Raw genomic sequence first — 26,935 nt, forward strand, 5'->3', positions numbered from 1 at the left:
AGCAGAAACTAAAGGAATGATATAAAGAAACTAAAACTGATATACTTAGGTTCTATAAATGATTATTTACACTAATGTCCTGGAGACATTGCCTTCTATCATAAGGTCAGTTATTCTTTTGATTAGACTGAAGACTGTTGAGACAGTGCCAACTTATTAAGAATTGCTGTGATTGAGATGAATGAATGTGGCAAGCATGAGTTTGGTATAGCTTGGTATGTCTGAACCTGCTAAAGGATTCTGGGAGCAGGATTTTTTTAGCATTAGATAAATGGAGTGGAATGCTACTGGAGGTGTTGAAATTACAATGGAATAGTTAACAAATGACTAGATGGACGTGTGTGTTTTAACCCCAAACTTATGAATATATCAGCAGAGAACCCGCTCACAAAGTAAACAACACATAAGATCATGCAATCAGTGAGCGTGGTGACATGGCAAACGTGGGTCAGAATGACCCTATTTGTATACGCTCATGCTAAGAGCTTGAGTTAATGATTTATGAGACTGAGCTTTGGTCTGTCTGTGTCCACTTGCAATCCCTTCCAAAATTATGAAGAAAACCAGTAATAAATGACTATGAGGCATATTTCTGGAACATGACTCCTTTGAGAACAAAAAGGTATATAAATGCTAACCATGTTGAATGAGATCAGATAAATTCCCTAATTAATATCCGAAGAGGTTTGAGACTGAGACCGAAGTCATCAGTAATTGAGACCCCACCTCAAAGGACCTTAGAACCAGGGTGACCAAGGCCCTGCTTTGAGGCACAGACCAAATGCCTGAGAGGGGAAAGAGGAGTAGTCCCCATCTACAGCTGGTAGATATATCTGCTTTGTTTGCCAATCAGGATAATGTGTAAGGCCAACATAGATATTGAGAGTTTATCCTTGAGGAACAGAGGCTTATGGAAAAGAATGTATACCATGTAACCTTAATTACTGCTTGTGTAATTGTCTCTCAAATAAATGTGTATTAAGTATACTGTTTTCAGAATTCTCACTGGCACTAGTAAACCCCTGTCAACTGTGGGCCATTAAAAGATCCATTTAAACAAAAGCCAAGTGCCTTCATTTTTATTGTCTCCAATTTCTTTAGAGAAGGATAACACCTATTAGATCATCCAAGCTTCATATGGAAGCCATCTTAAAATACTGATAGGCTAAGAGCAGAATGTAAATAAGCTAACCTTTTTTGTACTGTTTATTATTTTGGCTAACTGCTGAATTGTGTCCATTATATGGGATAGAGTAGCAGAACTAAATTAGCTACATCTCTGCAATTGTGGTGGTGGCTTGTTTAAGATTTTTATAGCAGTTTTCCTAGTTTTAGACATTCTTTCTCCAGCTATGGTAAGTTTAGATAAAGAGTAGTTATCTCCACTACTCTGATGGTCTTATATTCAGAATCACAGATCATATAGAAAAGTGAGGGGAAAAATCCCACCCCCTGGAGACTGTTATTTTATCTGAGATCTCAGTTGCTGAGTCACTTTTAATACAAACATTTGACACCAGAAAAAAATCTGAAAGGATCTAAATCTATTGGTCAAATTTATCCAAAGTTCAGTGGATGAATATATATAAAAACTTAATTACCCATTGCTTAATAATTGACTATATTTTACTACTTACTGGTAAAGAAAGCAGCAGCTAAGGAAAATATTCTAGCCTGAGAAGACGATTTGTACTTTTCTGCTCGTCTGGATAATAAATATTCTCACTACAAAACTATGCAACATTTCCACCTTATTTTTTTTCTTTGCAGAAGTGCTTTGATGAGTAAGATGAGTGTGATGATGCTAATGATTATGGAATAATGAATATCTGAATGTAGAAATACTCAACACAGGAAACAATTACAGTTTGCTATACCAAAAATAACAAACCTTCAACCCACAGCAGTGCTTACGTAAAAGCTAACAACCTTAACTTCTGATTCCTGTAAAATTCACAGTGGAAACACAGAAGAGTAGATCCTTGGCAGTTATCTCAGAAAAACCTGAGACCAGTGGTATTGGTTGAGTTTTTTCTATAATGGTGTAACAGCGTTCACACCCACCTCTCGCCAGTGCCCCATTCTGGCTGGGTGAGTCTGCTTTCTTTAGTTCTTGTGACCCCTTCCAGTGGTTCTCAGTTGGGTCTGTCAGTGACACAGTGCTCTGGCTGAGTCACACTGTCTGCATGTTAACCGGCACAAACCCTTTCTGCGGCATAGGCCCTGGTGGACTGTATCTCAGTATCCCTGTTCTCTCTCTTTCCCTCCCTGGGCTTTGGTCTTTAATTAGTCCATCCCTGGCATGAGACTGTCTCCCCAGAGCTTCCCTACAGACACTATCTTCCTGCAGCCCACCCCAAGCTCAGTCCCTACTCAGTCCTAGCAACCAGCCAGGAGCTCCCTCAATGCTCTCCTGGGCCCTGCTGCTTTTCCAGGCAGCCAGGTCTGCAGTCCATTATTTTCCCACTCCAAATAGCAACTGACTACTGCTCTGCAGCTCCTTTTATATGGCCCTCCTGAGCCCTGACTGGCTGCTTCCCCCACAGCCACTCTAGCCTGCTTGGAGGACCTCTCCACTGCTCCTTCCCTGGGATGGGTGTGGCAGAACCCTGAGGCCTCCAACTGGGGGCCTTTGGGACTAGTCTACACCATAAGGAGTGGACATAGCATTGTTGTTTCATTGGAACTTTGCAACCTGGTGGAACTTCAAGGAATGTGTGATGATACATGGGCAAGTTTAACTGAAAAAGGGAGCCCATTATACTTAATTTTCAACAAGCCTCACCCACAGGGGAGAGACCTCCACCAGCCCATTGACACTGAATGGGTCTAAGAGTCCAAACAGTGCAGCAGCCATTATGTGGACAATTCTCCTGGATAAGTCCTGCTGGATACTCTGGCTGACTGGGGAGAAAAATAAAGGTCTTCAGCGTGGGTATTACAAGCCCATCATGGACCCTGGATATGTACTTGGCTAGCTAGCCCACTCTGAAGTCTGCACTGCTGTGTTCACTGGTATTGTTACCTGTGCTAGTAGGACTTGTGTTAACTTGGGTAGGCTAGCCTAGTAATATAACATTGACTTAGGGGATCAAGCAAGTCTTTGAGACTGCTGCTCCTCATTCTATAAACCTTGGATAAATTATTTTGGTGACCCGTCTAAATACAGAAGTGAAAAGGGGATAGGAAATCTGTTCATTATGAGCTCAGTGCAAAACCCATTAAAGTTTTATAGAGTCAGAGTTTAAGGCAAGAAAGGATCATCTAGTATGAACTGTGTATCACAGGCAACCAAAATCAACCTACTCCCACACACTAAATTCAGCAACTTAAACCAACGCTCCCACTGGTTGAGGCCAATGTGCATTTTGTTTATTGGTCCATGGAATAGTAGTAGGAGCAGATTCAAAAGTAGTATCTTGCCTAATCTAGCCCAAAGGGACTAACATTGGATGCTGTCATGGTAGATATCAATGCAAAACAGCAAAGAGAAAAGAAGGTGTTGAAGAACAAAGAAGCTGAAACCATCTGCCCTGATTACTTGACAGGGAATGAGGTAGCAATAAAGACTTGCTTTAATGCAGTGGCCATCTAAATCACAACCCATCCTCCAAACACTTTCCTTCTGTCCAGGAAAATACAAATTTGGTTTTTTTTCTGCATTGTCCACTTAAAATTAATTATTGGAGATATACCTATCTCTTAGAACTGGAAGGGACCTTGAAAGGTCATTGAGTCCAGCCCCCTGCATTTGCTAGCAAAACCAAGTGCTGATTTTTGCCCCAGAGCGCCTCCCTTCAAGGATTGAACTCACAACCCTGGGTTTAGCAGGCTAATGTGCAAACCACTGAGCTATCCCTCCCCCCCTTGGTAAACTACAGCATCCTCACTAATGGTGGCCCAATGAGCAGATCTTACTAATATTTAAAATAACTTCCTAGACTGTCTCACAGCTGTTTGAAACTTCAAAATGCAAATTTAGAAAAATGTATTTTGCTTATAACTAATTCTTTGCGTAGATAAACTTCTCAGGTTTCAGGGCTTATTCTCCAAAATGTTATTGTGAGCACACTTATTAAATATAGTTCTTCAGCCTCAGCTGCTTAAATAGCCCCCATCTGATGTCTCCCCTTTTATGTCAAAGAAAGCAGTTAATCTGTTGATCTTTGCTCTTATTCAGAACTATGAGCAGTGCACTGATGCGCCAGAAACTGTTTTTCCTACAAAATTGATCCACCTGATCTTGTGAAAATTATGGGTGGCGTTTATCCAGTGTTGATTCATTTTTTAAATGACCATTTATTGATGGGTATAAGACAGCCACCAACACTCTCAGTAGCAGTCCAGTATTTTACATGATTAGAGACTTGTTGCTGTTTCTAACAGTTCTGCAGCAAGTTCACTCCTATTTATTTGACAGATCAAGTTTTCTCTCTGTTGAGGGAGACTGTTGAAATTATACGTGTTGAATTCCTGTTAACCTCAAAAGGGCTCTTGTTATTTTATTTTGCCACGGTTCAGTTTAGGGATATGTCAATAATTTTATTACAAACTAAAGGTGAGAGTATGTGTGCTAGTAAAACTAAAACAAAGTTGTTTTTCTGACTGAAAGTTTCAGGCCATTAATTTATATATTGAAGAGAGAAATGAACATCCTAGTTGTTTTATAACTTTATTTCTCCATTTGTCAAGAAATAGACCAAAACACAAGAATGATTCCTAAAAGCTGCTCAGCTTTTTAGTGCATTTATAGATCTGTACATTATTTATGGCATGTGACTGAACAACCCCGAAGTGCTGACGTTAAGATACACAGCACTAAATCTCATATCAGTGTAACAGAAAGACTGGTCAGACACCATTAGGATAAACAAACACTCCGCAGAAAGAAGAACAGTTGCCAGAAAGGACTGGAAATAGTAGTGAGACTGATGGTCAGAATCCACTCTCTCTTTGTATTAGAAACTCCGTAGAACTACATCTTCTTGTTTTTCACTAGCACTAGGTACTCAGATACTATAGCCACCAGGAGCCATATAAGCAGTTATATAGTATCACTAACCTAGCTATTTAGAAACAAATGTTGTATCAAGGGGCATCCATGGTGTAAAGTTCATGGCCAAGGAAGTCTAAATCGATCCTGAAATCCCTCAACCCCTCAGCTGTGGCTGTTTAGCACCAACATGGCCAGCTAACCCCAAGGCCTCTCCAGGAGTGGAGTCATTCACCCTGACTTTTATTTATTAGGTATTCTAGAAGATTATGTCAGGTAAGGTAACATCTTAGCTGTGAATGAATCTGTGGTTTTCCCAGATAACTGACTTATATGAAACTGAATAGCCATAGAATAGGCATTCCAGAGGACCAGGAGGTTACCAGACCTGTCGGCTGGTACCTGACAGGAAACTTCATGGATATGGGCACAGAGAGGGAGGGGAGAGAAGAGATAACTATAGAACTGGTTGGAGGGAGAAGAGCCTTTTGGAATGATGCAATGAGACCTAAAACCTAACTGGTTGCATAGAGGAATCCTCAGCTGATGTTAAGCTAGTGTAACCTGGTCTATGCCAGACCCTCCTGACCTCCAGGATGTAAAGGGTGTATGGATGGGAAAGACAAGGGACTTCTGGAGGCCAGAGGGGGCCAGATTGGCTCACATGGCAATGATCTTTATCAGAGTAAAGGCCTTACACACCATCACAAGCTGGCATAAGTTAGAATAACTCTTAAACTACACCACTAACTGTGCTATGGGCCAGCTTGACCCCTAGCTAGGCACAGGATCAGAAGGAGAAGAAAGGAGGCTTAACATTACCTTTGCTTCCACATTCTCCTCCTGTACAGCACAAGTGAGGAGTGAGACTTCTCACGGCAAGGCAACAGATTATGTATGAGAGATATTTGGCTGAAACTTAAACCTTAGGCGAAATCTTGACTCCACTGAAGTCAATGGCAAAACTCCCAAGATTTTACCCAAGACCTGAGCAGGTGCTGGAGATCCACAAATATTATGCACATTTTTCTGCTGATTATGCAGTTTTTGCTAAAGAGAAATAGTTCAAAGCGTTAATAAGAGCCAAGGTGATATTGTAAATAAATATAGATAAGTAAGGATTATCCTGATTCTCTATGTCAGTGTTTCCCAAACTTGGAATGCCGCTTGTGTAGGGGAAGCCCCTGGTGGGCCGGGCCGGTTTGTTTACCTGCCGCATCCACAGGTCCGGCCGATTGTGGCTTTCCCTGGCTGCGGTTTGCTGCTTCAGGCCAATGGGAGCTGCTGGAAGCGGCAGCCAGTATGTCCCTTGGCCCGCACCGCTTCCAGCAGCTCCCATTGGCCTGGAGCAGTGAACTGCAGCCAGGGAGAGCCGTGATCAGCCAGACCTGCGGACTGGGCAGGTAAACAAACCGGCCCAGCCCGCCAGGGGCTTTCCCTACACAAGTGGCAGCCCCAGTTTGAGAAACACTGCTTAATAGCATTTTGCAAAGGACTTTACTGAAAGTTCAAGGAAATTTTAGACAAGATAGGTGAGGTAACATCTTTTATTGGACCAGCTTCTGTTGTGACAGAGACAAGCTTTCAAGCTACACAGAGCACTTATCTGTTTCAGCAAAGGAAGTTGGGCCAATAAAAAATATAACCTCACCCATCTTGTCTCTCTAATATCCGGGGACAAACATAGGTACAACAACACTACAAAGAAGTACATTTGGTCAGCCAGTTTTCTTTTAACCATCCCTTTGCTGCTACACTTAAATAAATCTAGTTCAGATAAGATATCCAAGATTCCTTTACAGAACAATCCTGATCTGTCTTTCTATACAAGTGTCTATTTTTCATTACTGTTTGAAGCATTTTTCTTGGTTCTGAAGTAAATCTCACTGTTCCATAATTTCCAGATCCAGCTGATCAGTTTTTAAAGACAAGTCCAACACTTGCTGCACCCCAATCCTCCAGTCCAGCAGTTGATTTTAATGAAATTGAAGATTTTTTTGTTAGCAGCTCAGCCACATTATTAAGTTCCTTCAGAACTCTTGATGGAAAACTATTGGTTCTGGTGACTTGTTGCTATTTAATTTTTCAGTTTGTTCCAGCAACTCCTCCTTTGTTTGAGAGAAGAATAGAGAAGGAGTGGGGCAAGCTGTAGTGTGAATGGACCTGGTCTGTGCTGCAAAATTTGGTCCTGGAAAAGAGAGTGGATTTTTTTTGATTTATAACCACACTTTGATGTGTGGTTCAGAATAAGCATTTACTCTGAGTTATACAGAGATCACCAAAGGATTAGTAAGGAAAATGACACTCCATCTGCAGAAGATCTGAGGAGATTGGCATATCTGTCAAACTTGATTACAAGTGTGGACGCCCAGGATAAATGGTCTATGGATCAGTTTACTTCTGTTCAACTAGATGCGGAAATGCAAATTAAAATCAGTGAATGAAAACCAAGGACACTTCTGAGGCTGTGAAATTTGCTACAGAACTGGAATCTTTCTATTCTGCAGCACATCAGAAAAAGAAGCAGCTCATCGTAAGTACTGAATTTTGTTTTTCATGTTTATGTGAAAAGGGTTTCTGAATGGATGCATGAAGTGTTGCAGGGGATTGAAAATTATTATATTCAGTTTTTACAAAACAGAACATGAAAATAAGTATAGTGCAGTTCTGCTCTATTAATTATGTGTAAAAATGGCCTCTTCTTTCTGCACAGATCTGCTTCCTGTATTCAACATATTTGCTTACTTTTGCGACAAAAAATAACTTTTACTACTTTTTATGCTAGTTAGCACTACAGAGTTTATACAGCTAAGAGGGCATGAGCTGGATGTATTACTTCTGATGTAATTGCAAAAAAATTACATTCCAATTACATGGTCAATCAGTCACGCTTGTGTAACTCCAATGAAGGCAACTGTGTTGCACTGAGGGTATAATTTGGGGACAGTGGGATTGTACAGTTTAATCAAGAACAGAATTTGGTGGGACTAACCTTTATTACTGGTGCAAAAAGGAAAAACCCAACTTGATTCTTAGGTTGTAGCTACATTTTGAGCTGGAGGTGTAAATTCTAGCAGAAGGAGACTACCTAATCAAGCTAGCATGCTAAAAATAGAATGTTGCTGTGCTGGTGGGAGGGGCTAGCTGCCCCAAGCACTTACCTGTCCAAGATGCTAGATACATACTAGGGGCAAGCAGTCCCTTCTGTTATTCGCACCAGTGTGGCTACATTCTATTTTTTAGCACAGTAGCTTGATTAAAGCTAGCATGTGTATGTCTCCTCAAGCTGGAATTTACATTTACAGCTCAAAGGGTAGACGTACCCACAGATGCCAGGGTGAGTTTGGAGGACTGGCAGTGGAAGCTGCCTGCATTTTTTAAAATTATTATTTATTTGTATTGCTGCAGCAGCCAGAGGCCTTAATTAACTTGAGTTTAGGAACAGCCCTGAGCAAGAGGTGATGTGCAAGATTAACTAAAACAGAAATAACCCTGGAAGGCATTGTGACTCAGAGATCACCCCGTCCTTGTTTTTGCAGGGGGTAGTAATTTACAGACAGACTATAATAGCAATCAATTTCTCCCTCCTCATTCCACACCAGCTCAACTACTGTGACCAGTGAGCAGAGGTAGTGGAGCCAAGACTGTGCCCATTTCCTGTCCTTCCTTGCCATCTGGGTCCAGCGAGAGAAAATGTAGGTGGATAACCCTTTTGTTTCAATGTGCCAGGACCCAAGGCCCAGGTAGCCAGCATAGGTCTATAAGTTTCTCTTACTTTTCTTAATCCCTTTCACTTGCTTGCCTGGGCACATAGTCTAAGTAAGACTCTAGTTCTATGGGTTTAAAAAACATTAGGTGTGAGAGGGCGGAGGATGATCCAAGGAAAACTGCTAAATTTATGCAGTTACATGAGTAGCTAGTGTACCCCACAATTTCTGGTTCAGGTTGCTACATCCCCATATCAAATGGGAAGATGTAGAAGTTATATACACAGGATCCCTACATGTCATTTTTATAGTCACTCTTTTGAGCACAAATGGATTGGGCTGCAGTCAAACATGCCGAAAGGTATGGGCTATGCTGTGTTAATCAACAAATCTTTGATTTTGCCATAAAAATGGTTTCAAACACACTCTCTGGGGCAGGAAATGTCTTTTTTTTCCCCCCTCTATATGGCCTAGCATACAGGGTCCTGATACCTGGTCCAGGACTAGGGCTCCTAGGTGCTATGGCAATACAAATGATAAATAATAACAATACCTCCTGATTTGGGGCTTTAGGTAGTACCATAACACAAATATTAAACACCACCACTCCTGCCAACATGACACTCATTAACAGCAACAAACTATTACATTATTTAACATTTTAAACATTCTGAGGCACAGAGAGTACCTTCTGATGCTTTCCCTAGAACTTCCACAATACAAGACTATGCCTTACATCATTGATTGTTTGCAGTTCTAGGGTTCATCCAATTCTCAAGCTGGGCAAATTATTTTAAGAAATATTTAATGAATAATTTAATAAAATATGGACGGGTTTACAATATTGCTAAGTCAATCTACTTTACGTTGTTCAGGGGTATGAAAAAGACTCCCCTTTCCCGAGCAATACAAGTTACAGTGGTGCCATGTCAGCAGATGATGTCCCGCTGACATAGCTTCTGCCTCTCACGGAGATGGAGTAATTATGCCGACCGGACAGCACTCTCCTATCAGCATAGAGCATCTCCACCACACACGCTACAGTAGACCTGTAGACCTGCCCTGTCATTGTCTGGTTAAATTATTCAACAAATATTATCAAATAGTGCTGTTCATCAAGGTAGTGATTTATATTGGTCAGGAATCAAGAATATCGGAATAACATATCAAATATTTTTAACAGCACGCCAGTATACTTATTCTGGTTATAAATTTGGTTCTTCATTAGCAATGTTTTGAACATGTTGTACGGTGTTTTCAAAATCAAGTAATTCTTCAATCATAGTGTCTTCTGACCAGTTCTACTGCCTCACTTTAAAAGAGATTGACATTCTGATGAGACAAGGTGGGTGACGTAATATATTTTATTGGACCAACTTCTGTTGGTAAGAGAGACAAACTTTCAAGCTTACAAGAGCTCTTCTTCAGATCTGGGAAACTTACTTAGACCTGGTCTACACTACATGGTTATGTTGATGTAAGTTGCCTTGTGTCAGTCTAGCTGTGAAACTGTTTTCATTTAAATGTGGCTTCCACTGACATAAGAGCCTCTCTATGCTGATTTAGTAACAGCACCTCCCCGAGCAGTGAAGAGAAATGGTAGATGTAATTAGGTCCACACTATCTGTGTAGACACTCCTTTGCTTACCTAGACTTTTACTGGGTTTCAGAAGCCATCCCACAATGTCCACATTGACAATACTATTGATACAAGTGCTCCTAGTGAGGACACACACCGCTGACACACAGAGCAAATTGTGCACACACAAAAGCAATTTAATAACTTGTGGTGGCTTATGCTGATATAAGTTAGGTCAACATAATTTTATAGTGTAGACATGGTCTCAGAAAGTCACAGCTAATTACAAGGTGGAGGAGACTGTTTAGCATAAATAGTTAACACATATTTCAAGGGACCATTCAAGGTGAAGTGGCCCATTAAAACCTCTCCAGTCACAAGGATGAAAGGAAGTGGGGGGAAGCAGCTGGATGGGTTGTTTTTAGTGTCTAGCAAAGTTATGAATTTAAGCTTGTCTTTTCAAACTGTTGTGCATGATTTCTTTGAGGATGAGGACTGATATGTCAGAGATAGAAGTGATCACTATGCAGTGTTTTTGTATTTTATCTTTTCCTGTGTGAATTTATTAGAAAGGATAGTGATTGTATGGTTTCATCTACATAGTTGCTAAAGGGGCATTTGGTGCACTGGGCAAGGTACACCACCTGTTGTGATAGGTGTGTGTAGGACCCATAGATCTTGAAAGGTGTGTGATGGGGTGGGAGGCATTGTAGCAGTGAAGGTCTGCAGGTTTTGCATCTGTTGTTCTGGAAGGTTCTGGTACCACTTTGAGTTGGTGTGTCCTGGTCTGTGGGGTGCTTGCTTCTGATGATGAGCTTGGAAAGGTTGGGGGGCTGTTAAAAGGCCAGAGAAGGGGGTTCAGGAAAGATTTTTTTCAGGATGGGGTCCTCACTGAGTTTGGGTTATAGCTGTTTGGTGGTATCTGTTATGGGTTCCTGTGTAGGGTGGTAGGTGACAACTAAGGGCATGGGGTCAGAAGGGATTTTATTTTATCCAGAGATAACCTGCTTCAATACTGAAATAAATCCCCCTCCAACCACACACTTCTAGTTAACATTCACGTTAAGTTTATAAGAATTAGTTCAAATGTTTGGACTTCATGGCTTGTGCATTGCATTAGACTTATTATAAGTCTACACCATGATATAAGGTAATATTTAAGGGCATGCCTTCACTAGCAATGTTAAAGCGCTGCTGCAACGTTAAATCACCACACTTGCAACGTTAAACCAGTAGCTAGGGGAATAGTTACCACCACTGGTGCACCGTCTACACTGGCGCTTTAGAGCACTGAAACTTGCAGCATTCAGGGGAGTGTTTTTTCACACCCTGTAGACATGCGGACTCACCCTGAGGCGCCTCCTGCTGGTTGTCCTCGGGAATTACCTCTCTTTCCAGCCAGGAGTGCCCTCTGCAGGCTAGTGATCCACCTGTCTTCTGGTCCCCATGTCCCTCCCTGGACCCCGGTGCCCTTTTAACTGGAGTGCTACCCCCTGGCAGTACCCCACCAATCTGGGTATCCCCTCCCTGGGGAACCCCCAACCCACTATCCCCACTTTGCTTCAGTTTTGGCTACTGCCTAGTCTCCATCTAGCCCCCATTCACTGGGGCAAACTGCAGTATCAGCCACTCATCAGAGGCAAAGGGGTTTCAACCTGCTGCCTTTGCCTACCCTTGGGGCTGCCTCCTGCAACCTCCAGTGCCTGTTGGCCCAATGCTAGGCCACAGCCTGGGGCTTTCCAAGCTGGAGCTCCCTAAGTTGTCCCTAGCCTTGCTCCACTCTGGTCCTTTGTCTCTAGCTCCCTGCAGCCAGGCCCTTCTCCCTCTACAGGCAGCAGGACACTGTTTGCTCCTGGCTTCCTGGGTCTCTTTATACAGCTGTGGCCTGATTAGGGTGTGGCCCAGCTGCGGCCGCTTCCCCAATCAGCCTAGCTTCTAGAGCTGCAGCTTTTAAGCCCTTCTTGCCCCAGCCACAGCCCTCTCCTGGGCTGTTTTAAGCCCCAAAGGGCAGGAGCAGGTAACCATCCCGCTACACACTCCTGAGTTCAAGGAGCAGTGGGCGCTGTTCGGGGGTCTCTGCTCGTGTCCCCATCAGGCTCCCTTCTTATGCCCCTTTGACCTCACTCCTGTCCCTGTTCTTTTATTAGTTGTCCCCCGAAATCAGTGGGGTTCTGAGGTCCTGTGGGTCCTCCCATTAGGCTTGGGGGTGGGGATCCTTTAGCAGTGGGCGGGCTTCCACCCGCCCACTTCCCGGATAGCCAATAGATACACACCCCTGAGTTCGAGGAGCAGTGGGCGCTGTCTGGGGTTCTCTGCTCGGTGTCCCCGTCAGGCTCCCTTCTGATGACCCTTTGACCGCACGCCTGTCCCTGTTCTTTTATTAGTTGTCCCCCAGAATCAGTGGGGTTCTGAGGTCCTGTGGGTCCTCCCCTTAGGCTTGGGGGAGATCCTTTAGCAGTGGGCGGGCGTCTGCCTGCCCAATTCCCAGAAACCCAATAGTACACACCCCTGAGTGTTCCTGGAACCCAACAGGTACACACCCCTGAGTGAGCAAGTTGCAGTGCTGTAAAGTGCCTGTGAAGATAAGCCCTAAGGGCCTGGCTACACTGGAGAGTTGCAGTGCTGGTGGTGGGTTTGCAGCACTGCAACTTAGTAACTGTCCACACCTGCAAGGCACATCCAGCGCTGCAACTCCCTGGCTGCAGAGCTGGCTGTACACCTGGTCTGCTTGGGTGTAACAATTGCAGCGCTGGTGATGCAGTGTTGCTCATCAAGTGTGGCCACCAAAAGTGCTGTTATTGGCCTCCAGGGTATTAGGAGGTATCCCAGAATGCTTGCTCACAACAAACCGGAAGAATGGCTGAACTCTGAGCTCCCCCGAGCTGCTTATCAAAAAAACAAACACAGCTCCTGTTTGCTGGAGCGAGTGGAGGCAGGCAGGGGAATTGCTTTGGAAGGTTCACAGCTGTTTGCTTGAAGAGAGAAGTCACACGGCAGAGGGGGAGGAGGGAGTCTGTGTTGAGCAGCTGCTTATGTGGTCTGAGGGCTATTTAGGAGTGCATAATTTGCATTTAGTGAATAAGAGAGGGGTGGGGGAAGGGCTCGAAACTTTTAAATTGATTGCAGGTTGGTGATGTTATGTTCCAGTCCTTAGAACTTGCAAGGCAGGGAGCTGACAGATAAAAATCCATTCTCTCTCTCTCCCCCACGTCCCCCCTCACCCCCCTCTTTTGAAAAGCACGTTGCAGCCACTTGAACGCTGGGATAGCTGCCCACAATACACCACTCCCAACAGTGCTGCAAATGCTGCAAATGTGGCCACACTGCAGCGCTGGTAGCTGTCAGTGTGGCCACACTGCAGCGCTTTCCCTACACAGCTGTACGAAGACAGCTGTAACTCCCAGCGCTGTACAACTGTAAGGGCTTGGCTACACTAGAGAGTTGCAGCGCTGGTGAGGGGGTTACAGCGCTGCAACTTAGGATGTGGCCACACTTGCAAAGCACGGCCAGCGCTGCAACTCCCTGGTTGCAGCGCTGGCTGTACACCCGGTCGAGCCTCGGGTGTAGGGATTCCAGCGCTGGTGATCCAGCGCTGGTCAGCAAGTGTGGACGCCCACCAACGCTTTTATTGACCTCTGGGCTATAAGGAGGTATCCCAGAATTCCTGTCCACAACAAACCGGAAGAAAGGGAGAGCTCGGAGTTCAGCCAAACTGCTTATTTAAAAAAACAAACACAGCTCCTGTTTGCTGAGCGAGTGGAGGCAGGCAGGGGAATTACTTTGGAATGTTCACAGCTGTTTGCTTGAAGAGAGAAACAGCACGCTCACACGGCAGGCAGGGAGGGGGAAGTCCGTGTTGAGCAGTTGCTGATCTGGTCTGACGGGTATTTAGCAGTACATAATTTGCATTTAGTGAATGAGAGAGGAGTGGGGGAAGGGAGTTAGAACTTTTAAAATGATTGAAGGTAGGCACAGTCCTTAGAACTTGCAAGTCAGGGAGCTGAGAACAGTGTCAACTCCAAAAATCCATTCTGTCTGTCTCCTCCATGCTCCCTGTCACATTCCACCCCACCCCCCTCTTTTGAAAAGCACATTGCAGCCACTTGAATGCTGGGATAGCTGCCCACAATGCACCACTCCCAACAGCGCTGCAAGTGCTGCAAATGTGGCCACACTGCAGCGCTGGTAGCTGTCAGTGTGGCCACACTGCAGCGCTGGCCCTACACAGCTGTACGAACACAGCTGTAACTACCAGCGCTGCAAAACTGTAAGTGTAGCCATGGCCTAAGTGTAGCCATACCCTAAGTATTTGCTTTGTAATGATAACATTGTTTGCTGTGAAACTGAAACCCCTCAGAGTCAGGATAGAATCATTGAATATCAGGGCTGGAAGAGACCTCAGGAGGTCATCTAGTCCAACCCCCTGCTCAAAGCAGGACCAATTCCCAACTAAATCATCCCAGCCAGGGCTTTGTCAAGCCTGATCTTAAAAACCTGTAAGGAAGGAGATTCCACCACCTCCCTAGGTAACCCATTCCAGTGCTTCACCACTCTCTGAGTGAAAAAGTTTTTCCTAATATCCAACTTAAAAAAAATAAATAAATAGGAATATCTCTAATTATTTTTATCTCCTAGAACTGGAAGGACCTTGAAAAATCATTGAGTCCAGCCCACTGCCTTCATTAGCAGGATCAAGTACTGATTTTTGCCTCAGATCCCTAAGTGGCCCCTTCAAGGGCTGAACTCACAACCCTGGGTTTGATAAGTCAATGCTCAAACCACTGAACTATCCCTCCCTCCCAAAAGGATTGCCAAGTGTGAGATACTAGTTTACCAGAAGAGATATCATCTCCTGCCCAACAAAAGAAGGCCTATAGATAACAGGCAAACCATTATGGAACATCAATGGACAAAAGAGTCTGTTGATTGCTCCCCCGCCCACACCCAAACCCATGAAGAGAGGATGTGAACATAACCATCCCATCACCCCATCACAGTTTGAACTCTGAAGGAAGGGAATAAAACCCCCTGACCAGAAGGAACGATATCACTATGCTACTTGGAAATCAGAAAGGGCAATATTTCTAAGGTTAAGCAAGGATCCCTAAACTGCTCAGCTTTGGTTATCCCTGAAGGACATATAAAGCTTGCACATGACAGCGGCTTCTATTGCTATTTGGAACCTAAGACTGTAACTTATTTGTTTGTATATGTTTACCTGTTTTAACCTTGTAAATAACTCTGTTTCTTTTTCCTAGTTAATAAACCTTTAGTTAGTTTATTAAAGGATTGGCTTCAAGCATTGTCTTTGGTGTAAGAACTAGGGTGCACTTGACCTGGGGTAAGTCACTGATCCTTTGGGACTGGAAGTAACCGGAATTTTATTGTGATTTTGGTGCAAGGTACCATCTATCACAAAGGCAGGTTTTCTTGGGTGGAAAGATAGCCAGAGTGGCCAAGGTGGACTGTCTGTGACTCCATCTTAAGGCTATTACAGTGCTTGATTCTTGGTTGGTGAAATCTAATTATAAAACCAGTTTAGGGTTTATGCCCTGATTTGTGATAGTCTGCCTGGAGGTTGGCACCCATATTCATGAGCCACTCCAGACACTTTGATAGTAGTCACTGCAAATTATGGCAACAAGATGAAATACTCAAAATTGCCTTATAGTCTGGGTCATTTCAAACACATTAGTACTCCATGCCCTAGATGAAGTGATACTTCAGAGATAATTACAGCATCTAATAGGTTGAGTCCGGGGTGATGACATCTTTCATATGTTCTGAATGTTATTTTATTATATTGTCTCAGTCTTCACCACTGGCATTATGAATGCTGTACAGTTGCTCTAACAAGTCTTTTAATAAGTAAATCAAAACAAAATTTTGAATACACACACACACAGAGAAAAACTGAAAACCTAAGTAACCAAACTTTTAAATGATTTTGTTTTATAATGACAACTGATGTGTAGGTTTTATCAATAGTATTTGCTGAGACTGATTACTATCATACTACAATGTGCACAATAAGGTCTATGGGCAAATGAAAAATTAGTAGAAATATTGTCAACAAAATCAACATTTATCCAGTGAATTAAGCAATTCATTATATATATATACACGCACACACTAAAATTATTAATTATAATGTCTCAAATTGATAGATATATATATATACACACATACATTATATATATACACATTGTATATATATAATTAATATATATACACACATACATTATATATATATCTCAACACAATGTGTAGAGATATATATATAAAATCAATATATATATACACATACATTATATATGTGCGTAGATATATTAATTTTATATATATCAATTTGAGACATACATTATGCACACATATATACATAATATATATATGCACACTAAAATTATACAGTATACACAGTATTCAAATAGCAATTTGAGACATTATTAATAATATATACATTACTAAAATTATTAATTATCATGTCTCAAATTGCTATTTGAATCCTTGTGTATACTGGCAGGCTTCTAGTATATGCATAGCATAACATGGACTACTTTTTGGATTTTATTTAGGATTTAAGCTTTATATTCAGGTTGTGAGAGATGAGAAAGTAGAAGATTCTCTGCTCACACATTCACTTTGAAATAGACTAGTAAACTAGACAATAGATGACCAAACACCAAAACAAGTTTAGAAAAGGATCCCAATCATATAGACAGCAGGTATAAAGTACATACTTGCACGTTTTGATTTTCAAATATTTGATAAAAGAAATTCCTATTTCTTACCTACATTTCCAGTCATTAGGTATGAATTCTGAAAGTCCATCATCCCCATTCCAACAATGTGTATAAAATCTTCAATCACCTGCATTAGCTCCACTGATCCTGGATAGATCTAATAAATGAAGGTCAGATACACAATAACTGCAAGACCTTCACAAACTCTGTATCATTCACAGAAAATACTAACCAAGTACAATAAAATGAGCGGGGACATTCAACAGCTAAATTATACTCATCATGTTTTAATGTCAAAAGTTTTATGTTATAGTAAAACAATATGTTTTAGTCTTCAATGTGTCATTTATCTCCAGGTGAGCAGACATGATCTCTCACAATATCATTCAAAATCAGCTTTGCCCAAGAACTGTGGTATGTTTGCCCTTAAATTAATGCACTTAACAGAAAAAGATTCAAATTCTTTGCTCTCCACAGCCCTCAGTAACGGTTATTGTATTTCAGAGTAATATTCCAGAAACAAATGTAGACCGAATTTTGCCTTCAAATCTGTGAAGGCAACCTCCAACAATGTTGATAGGAGTTGTGTATGTATATGAAGGCTAAATTTGGCCCTTAGTTCTTTGCAGATTGTTATCATCTTTGTTGCTTTGAAACAGTGTTTAACTATAAAATACATTCTTGAATCTGTGTGTATTCATTTTTAACATTATTATTAGTGCTAGCACAGAGATAAAGGAGTAAACTAAAGGCATCCATATTGATCTCTCCAACAGCAGAATTGCACCCTTATATAATTGCCAAATGGTAAATGGCTAGTCCATTTACAAGAAAACATATTTCATTTTAATGGTCCTGAGAGGGCATTAGGACAAAAAATATGTATTCATTATGCAATAGTATCAAGAGATTAGAAACTGTTACATTTATTAAGACATTTAGTGGATAAACTGATATCTTTTGTAACATATACATCAGTAAATCATTGAAAGGATTACTATCTGTCATGGACAAGGGATAATTTCCTGTAAAATAAACATTTATTTATTTTTAAAAAATGAATATCCTGCTACACACAATACATTTTTTGTCCTTATATATAAGGGATGGTCAAAATACAAAATGTAAATGATATTCACTGTATACTGTTCTGCATTTGGGAATACAGCCACTCTCTTTATTAATAAGCATGTGTTGCTTTTGGAGACAAAAAGTCCTAACATCCAATACTGTTCCTTCCTATGGTTTGATGTGTCTAGCTCCAGAGCCTCTCAGACCAAGGTGGCCAATTGCATGCTCTGTTCTGTAGTCTATGCCGGCTCTTATACTAAAGATTTGGGCAGCAACAACCTATTTTCTTTTACACTAATTAATTGTGGTGTTCAAGATCCTGGCAAGGTGCAAACACTGCCCTGAGTGATGCAAATTTAAAATTTATTTTTCTAATGACTTCTTGTAAGGTAACAAATGTTTTAGTATCAATATTATCCACACACCAAACAAGCAGTACATGTTCCTGGACTGAGTAAGAAGGCTGCATTTCAATCAAAAGAGTCTGTTGTCAGTATTTACTACAGTTAGAATTTCACAGTAAATAACCGCAGGAGAAACCATTGAGCCATAGGCGTTACATCGGTGCTCTATATCTGTGTATATGTAAAGTATGTAGTTAATACATAAAGTGCCAGTAGATGGCGATAAAGAATATGTAGCATAATTTCTGAGTTTTGCAGGTCCAATAAAAAATTATTGTTGTAGACCGCAAATGGTGTCCTCTATGAAGCAGGGCCGCACAGAGGATTTAGGAGGCCTGGGGTCTTCAGCGGTGGGGGGCCCCTGCTTTGTCCATAATTTGGCAGCGGGGGGTCCTTCTGCTCTGGGCCTGCCGCTGAAGTGCCCCGAAGACCCGGCACTTCGGTGGCAGGTCCTGGAGTGGAAGGACTCCCCGCCACCGAATTGCTGCCGAAGACCTGGAGCGGAAGAAGCTCACAGGGCCTGGACCCCGCGAGAGTTTTCCAGGGCTCCCGTAGCGAGTGAAGGACCCTGCTCCAGGGCCCCGAAAAACTCTTGTGGGGGCCCCTGCAGGGCCAAGGGCCTGGGGCAAATTGCCCCACTTGCCCCCTCCCCGGGCAGCCCTGCTGTGAAGCACTGTACATCAGCTCTTAACAAAAGGCATGTATTAAAGTGGGTGATGTATATTTGTATTCTATATAATCCATAATTAATGGTTTCTGATGCTGGCAATTAATCTAGAAAAACGATGTTGAGCTGCTGCATCTGTATTCTGATAGAAAGTCAGCAATTTATTGATAGTGAATGAGACTTTCCTTCTACCAGAAAGAAGAATGCAGAGCACAATCTCAGGGATCCAAAGTAGTGTACAAATGCAGTTTGCTCAAAACAAATCATCTTATGCAAGCTGGCAGGAAAAAATGGTGAAAATTCCCTTGGTTTGCAAATCTTAACTCTGTAGTCTTTAGAAAGAACACAGAATCAGATTGCTTAGCGCTGGAAAAAGAATTCTCTCTCTAGCACTTTCAGCTAGTTAATGCTCTGTATACTAAGTGAAATATTCATCTCATATAATGAAATATGCATGCGTTTTTCATGATTATTTGCTGTGATGAGCTTAGTATAAGAACTTTAAAATACTTTTGCACAGGATTTATTAGTTTCAGATGCTTTTGTTTCTGTCTCACAAAATATTATTTTATTTTTAACTGTACCTTAGCACGTTTTCATTCCATAAAAAGGACAAATCTGATGAATGTTTGATGAAAATAAAAATAAAACTACAATAAACCTGAAACAAGGACTCAGCACTGCCTCAAAAATAAACAAATAAATTAGGGCTGTTGATTAATTGCAGTTAACTCACATGATTAACTCAAAAAATTAATTACCATTAAAAAATAATCATGATTAATCTCACTGTTAAACAATAGAATACCAACGGAAATTTATTAACTATGTTTGGATATTTTTCTACTTTATCCAGTATATTGATTGCAATTACAACACAGAATATAAAGTGTACAGTGCTCACTTTGTATTATTTTCTATTGCAAATATTTGCACTGTAAAAATGATAAACAAAACAAATAGTATTTTTCAATTCACCTCATACAAGTTACTGTAGTGCAATCTCTTTATCATGTAAGTGGAACCAAATGTAGGGTATTTTTTGGTTATATAACTGAACTCAAAAACAAACAAATGTAAAACTTTAGAGCCTACTAGTCCACTCAGTCCTACTTCTTCTTCAGCCAATTGCTAAGAGAAACAAGTTTGTTTATATTTATGCAGATAATGCTGCCCACTTCTTAATTACAATGTCACCTGAAAGTGAGAACAGGCATTCACATGGCACTGTTGTAGTTGACGTCACAAGATATTTACATGCCAGATGCACTAAAGATTCATATGCCTCTTCATGCTTCAGCCGTCCTTCCAAAAGAGATGCTTCCATGCTGATGACACTCGTTAAAAGAAAATGTGTTCATTAAATTTGTGACTGAACTCCTTGGGGGAGAAATTGTATGTCTCCTACTCTGTTTTATTCACATTCTGCCATATAGTTCATGTTATAGCAGTCTTGGATGATGAACTAGCACATGTTCATTCTAAGAACACTTTCTCTGCAGATTTGACAAAATGCAAAGAAGGTACCAATGTGAGATTTCTAAAGATAGCTACAGCACACTATCCAAGATTTAAGAATCTGAAGTGCCTTCCAAAATCTGAGAGGAATTTGATATGGAGCATGCTTTCAGGAGTCTTAAAAGAGCAACATTCTGATGCGGAAACTACAGAACCCAAACCACTAAAAAAGAAAATCAATCTTCTGCTGGTGACATCTGACTCAGATGATGAAAATTAACATGCATTGGTCTGCACTGCAATAGATTGTTATTGAACAGAACCCATCATCAGCATGGACGCATGTCCTCTGGAATGGTGGTTGAAGAATCAAGAGACATGAATTTTTAGCGCATCTGGCATGTAAATATCTTGCAATGGAAGCTACAACAGTGCCACGGAAACACCTTTCAGGTGATGTTGTAAACAAGAAGCAGGCAACATTATCTCCTACAAATGTAAACAAACTTGTTTGTCTGAGCAATTGGGTGAACAAGAGGTAAGACTAATTGGGCTTGTAGGCTCTAAAGTTTTACATTATTTTATTTTTGAATGCAGTTATTTTTGTACATAATTCGACATTTATACTTTCCACTTTCATGATAAAGAGATTGCACTACAGTACTTGTATAAGGTGAATTGTAAAATACTATTTATTTTGTTTTTTACAGTGCAAATATTTGTAATAAAAATGAATATAAAAAGTGAGGATTGTACACTTTGTATTCTGTATTGTAATTGAAATCAATATATTTCAAAATGTAGAAAACATCCAAAACTATTGAAATAAATGGTATTCTGTTATTGTTTAACAGCATGAACAATTGTGTGATTAATCACAATTATTTTTTAATCCCTTGATAGCCCTAAATAAATACATAAATAATTAGGACAGGATTTGGGAGTACTACTGAGCATATTTAGGGCAAAATGTAAAACTCCACTTTGGTAATTTTTGAAACTAAATAGCAACAGAGGCAAATCTTACCTGCTGTGCGTCTTCCCATTTCTCTTTGTTCTCTTCATCAAGCAGATTACTAACTATTTGAAAGAAGTTCTGCAAAATTGAAATAAAAAAGAATCAAAGTAAAATGAAATTCAGGAATGTAACAAATGCTCATGTCATTAAGTTATAATTAAGAATGATTTTGTACTGTTGTGACAGAGGTCCACTGGCATTTCGCCACTCTGTGTCAGCAACTCTTGTCAGTTGTACATACCTCGTACATTTGTGGAAGGTGCTGACTGAGGAAAAGTCAGCCATAGTTGGGAAGAAGGAAGATTTGTGAGAGAAACCATTTTGAACAAAGCCTGTACTTTGTTAGATTAAGTTTTAGACTTTTAGATGAGTGTTTTCACTCTGATTTGCTTCCTTTTACTTGGCATCACTTAACGTATGTCCTATTGTTAATATTTTTGTTTTAATTTTTACTATAAACCAGTTCAGTGCTGTTTTTAAAGGGAAGGGTGTAGTTACCCCTGTTAAGTTAATAAGCTGTGATGTACTTTTATTTCTTTAGCGGAACAAACAAACCTCATTATTTCTCTAAACTGTCCAGGACAGGGCCGGACATGGCACATGGTTTGGGGGAAATTCATGATGGGTGTGTTTTGGGATCACTTTGGTGGTTGTAACCAAGGCTGGTGGAAGCCAAATAGGGGCTGTAGATAGGCTGGGGTCAGAACTACCGAACAGGGACTGTCTAATACTGAGACACTTCAGGGTGTGACCTGGATACTTGTAGGCTGTTTTTGAGCATACCAAACTGGGAGTTAAAGCAGAAAAGCATTTTAAGGCACCTAGAATTGCAAGGCAAGAGGTGACACAATCTCTTACTGGTTTGGGTTTGTACCCCAAACCCCATAATAATTGTCATTACTAATGCATGTTTGTAGTCTGTTTCCTGCCACCAGTATAAGAGATCAACCAGACACTACAATAAAACAAAGAAAAGCAGAGTTCACTTTGCCAGAGAGGCTTAGATTATGAAATTATTGTGTCCAGCCATTTAGTCATAGGCTCAGTATTACCAGTTTAGGTAATAAAACCTAACCAAAATCTTTTCAATATCCATATTTAACCTATTGGTCTCTCCAATTTTTCCTGCATCTCTGCATTTTCTGGTTTCAGTCACCACAAGATTGAAAACATAATGAAATACTTTGACCCAGGCTAGTTGTAGTTCCATTCCAGCTAAAACCTGGAAGTACTGGCAATTTCAGAAGAAAACAGCCATATTTCCAGAACCAAACCATTCAGGTTTGCTCATCACTCATTTATACTAACAAGGATTCCACCTCACTTGTCATGGAATTAAAATAGACAAAAGTATCTCTTTCACTATACAGTAATGAATGTACCAATGGAAAATATTTCCCAAACAGAGAGTTAGAAAATAATGCAGTGGTGTTATTTTATACTTACTCAGTGCAAGATTTCACTTCAGAAACAATATAGGCCTAAAAACTTTACAAGAGTCCTTGCACCAAAGCAAAAGCTCCATTGACTGATGAAGAATTTTGCTTGAGGATTTTTGGACTGGGTTCTTTGTGATATACAGGATAAGGCAGAATTTGGTGAATCAATTTTACTTTTGATAAATATTGCCCAATGCTAAGGCCAAGCCAGTATATCCACTCTTTAAGCATCAGCACCAGCATTAATACTGTCTTTAAAATGCAATAAGTGAATTTAGTCTTTGCATTCAGACAACAGTTTAACTGCACTGATATAGTTGAAGTAGTACAATGCTACTAGTGTGGAGACACTTACAGTTGTACTAGTATAGTTGTCTCCATAATATGGAGTTGCCTCTGTGTCTGTGTGTGCGTGTGTGTGTGTGAGAGAGAGAGAGAGAGGCACTAATCCAGAAAAATCAATTATTCTCTCAGCTCTACTCCTGAGTATAATGCAATGATTGTGAGATATGGGCCAATGTTTACTGGGAAGTACTTTGACAGTAAGTCATGATATTCTTTTCACTTGTTTTTATCTACATTTGAATGGAGGTCTCTGACAGTAAAATATTGTAATAGGTTGCCTTCAGGGGCTTTGAAGCAGTCACTTCATCCAGAAACTAGTAAAGGAGACTAAGTTTAATTCAGTCTTCTTAGGCAGGGAAAGCTTAATAAATTTCCTTTTGAATGCAATAATGTCACAAAAGGGTTAATGATGTTTCATGTCCCCTTCTTGAGAACATGTGGTCCAATGGCATTTTTGGAATAGAGGGGTTATGTGGTTGTGAGATGAAACAGAGTGCTGAAGTTCTGGTTGTGAGAGTACCTGGAAAAATACAGAGCAAGAAGGGTATTATTTTTAGGATAGGGTAGAAGTGCCTGGTCCAAAGCCTCTACCAAAGGCAACTGCCATTTTTCAGCCCCTACTTGTTTCAGAAAACAAGACTTGTGTACATTTTGAAAATATACAAATCACACTAAAAGTACCTGACTCGGTGTCATCAATTTCTGCTCCAAATGGGAAACTGACCTGGGAGACCCCAAAACTCTTAACAGAATGGTAACAGTAAGTAAACTAACAGGCATTCTATGGTCACTCTCTAACTAGGTGTGCCAGCTGCTTTTCAAAAAAGTAGATGTCCTTTTAGGAGGCTTAAACAGAAAATATATAATTGTCTCTAGCTGTTATTTTCTATATTTGGTTGCCCTATGTATTGAATGTTTTTAAGCAAATCATATGAATGACACCTAAAGTCACAACCATCTTTAAAAGCTAGTCAGCTTTTAAAGCATACTTTAAAAAAAATCAATTTAATTCAAGTGTTTCTCAGAATTTTCTTTTTTTAATTCCATCAGCTGCATCCCCCTACTTTTACCTACAATTTATTTTGTCTGTAAGAGTTACGTTCTTTTGTGCAGAGCCTGTTCAGCTCAAATCTGTATCAGTTTTCTTGCACTCATACAATTTTGTCTGCAGTCTGTTAATTATCTAATGATTTTTATATTCATTTATAAAGGATTCCTGTAGCTGTCATTAACTTCAGTTAGAGTAATGGGTACTCAGAAGCTCTGAAAAACAGATCATGAGTGACTTACTCAAGGTCAGAAAGATCCTACACCATTTGTTTTAACCCCCCTGAAAGGGATGGTGTGAAGCATAATTAAGCAGCATTTTTAAATGATATTTACTGTGAGTACAAAGTATTAAGGATAGTCAGTGACAGACGTGAAAACAAAACTAGTTGTTCCTGGGTCCCAGCTCTCTAGTCAATGCACTAACTACACCAGTGATAGTCAGACGGAGGCTTGTGAGCTGCAAGTGGCTCTTTAATGTGTTTCCTACAGCTTTTTACAGCATGTGATTTTAAAGTTCTTGAACAATCAGGATGCTTTTATTGTTATTAACCAATTAAGTGACCAACTTGCACTAAGTTATTAACTTATTTTCTGTGTGAATTATATTTATAATTATTATTTATTATATATATATATATATATATATATATATATATATATATATATATATATATATAAAATTCGCACAGAAAATAAGTTAATAACTTAGTGTAAGTATATATATTATTCTCACAGAAACATATAAAATTAAATATTTTCCATCATATTGTTTAAATAGTACTGTAGTAAATGTAATAATGAATTCACACTACTGTAGGTCTTTTGAGTAATGTTAATCACTAATTTGGGTCCTGAACCACTGAGGTCTGAATATCACTGAATTACACCATGCTTTCACTTCAGAATATTCCCTTGATCCATAAAAATATTGCACATGAGATTTTGTGAACAAATTTGATTTTTAATAATTTTTCAGTACCAAAATTCTCATGACTGGAAATATCAAAATTTGGGGAATATAAAACTGCACAAAATTAGGGAAAACATTTTCACAAAACAAAATGTTCAGCAATTTAACCCAACTCCTAAAATTTACCTCTAACAACATATGATCTTGGGAGAATGGGAGGAGGAATGCACTGAAAACACTTGTTTTCCCCCATAGTCTCACACTGCCCCAAGGGAGGAAGCTAATGATGCCATTTACGATGTGAAAATTACATTGCCAATAATTTACACTGCTAATAATGATTCAGCAAAGCACTTACATGTATGCCTCAGGGCTTTGCTGAACTGGTACAAAAGAGACTTTAAAAAATGACATAACTGAAGGCATGGTCATTCTCCCATTGAAGTCAGTGGCAAAAATTCCATTGGCTTCAGTGATACAAAATTGGATTATATGAATGCATAAGGGAGGGAACATTGGAGATCAATGCAGTAATGAAAACGGTCTTAGAGATTGATCCAGTGCCCACTGAAATCAGCAGGAATCTGTTCACTGACTTTAATGGGTCCTGGATATGACCCTCGGTATTTATCTACTCAAGCACCTAGAGTATCCATTCCCATTCAGCACTACATCATGAGGACTATAAATACAATAATCCATCATAAAATATACTCTGCAAATTAAATGTCAAGTAATTTAACCTACAAAATTCTTTCCAAAGGAGATTCTTCATCTCTAAGAGTTTTCCTCTTTCAGCTCTCAAGATATGTAAAAGGATACAAGGCTCACATGGATATTTCCAAATGTCTCTACATTTCAGAAAGATTAATTAAGGACCATGCAAAAATTTTCATGTCAGAAATGCCCATAGAGATTTATTGGTCTTTATTGGTGGGAAGTGGTGCTGGGGAGGGATGTGCTGGCCATGGCTTCCCGCCACCCCCATTGGCCGGTAAACAAACTGGCCTGGCCCGCCAGGGTGCTTGCCCTGGCAAGCCGCATGCCAGAGATTGCCGACCTCTGCTTTAGATATTAGATCAGTGGTCCCCAACCCGGTGCCCGCAGGCGCCTTGGTGCCCGCCGGGGCATTTATGTGCGCTCGTCTAGTACCCAGTAGGAGAGAGAAGCCGTGGCCCCATGCCTGCCAGGGACAGAGAACTCCAGGGCTGCAGGCTGTGGGCGCCGGTGTTCTCTGTCCCCGGCAGGCACGAGGCTGCAGCTTCTCTCCGGCTTCTCCAGGGCTGCAGGCTGCGCGTGCAGTTCTCTGTCCCCGGCAGGTGTGGGGCCGTGGCTTCTCTCCAGCTTCGCTGGGGCTGCAGGCTGCGGGCACTGGTGTTCTCAGTCCCCAGCAAGCACCCTTCCAGGGACAGAGAACTCAGGGGCTGCAGGCGCTGGTGTTCTCGGTCCCCGGCAAGCGCAGGGCCACAGCTTAAGCCGGAGAGAAACCGTGTCACCGTGTCTGCCGGGACAGAGAACTCCGGGGCTGCAGGCTTCATTCTATGTTCAAGT

At 40.8% G+C, this 26,935-nt stretch overlaps 1 protein-coding gene across 1 annotated transcript in view; it reads right to left on the reverse strand.

Moving 5' to 3' along the window:
• ADGRB3 (adhesion G protein-coupled receptor B3) overlaps positions 1–26,935 on the reverse strand; it is a 636,306-nt gene that overhangs the window by 266,681 nt on the left and 342,690 nt on the right. The window contains exons 11-12 of the mRNA XM_050951631.1: positions 21,650–21,718; positions 17,071–17,179 (exon numbers count right to left, since the gene is read on the reverse strand). Of these exons, the coding sequence (XP_050807588.1) occupies positions 17,071–17,179; positions 21,650–21,718 (178 nt within the window). The remainder of the gene's footprint in view (positions 1–17,070; positions 17,180–21,649; positions 21,719–26,935) is intronic.

This window comes from Gopherus flavomarginatus, chromosome 4, assembly GCF_025201925.1.
Source record: "Gopherus flavomarginatus isolate rGopFla2 chromosome 4, rGopFla2.mat.asm, whole genome shotgun sequence".
Classification (NCBI taxonomy): Eukaryota; Metazoa; Chordata; order Testudines; family Testudinidae; genus Gopherus; species Gopherus flavomarginatus.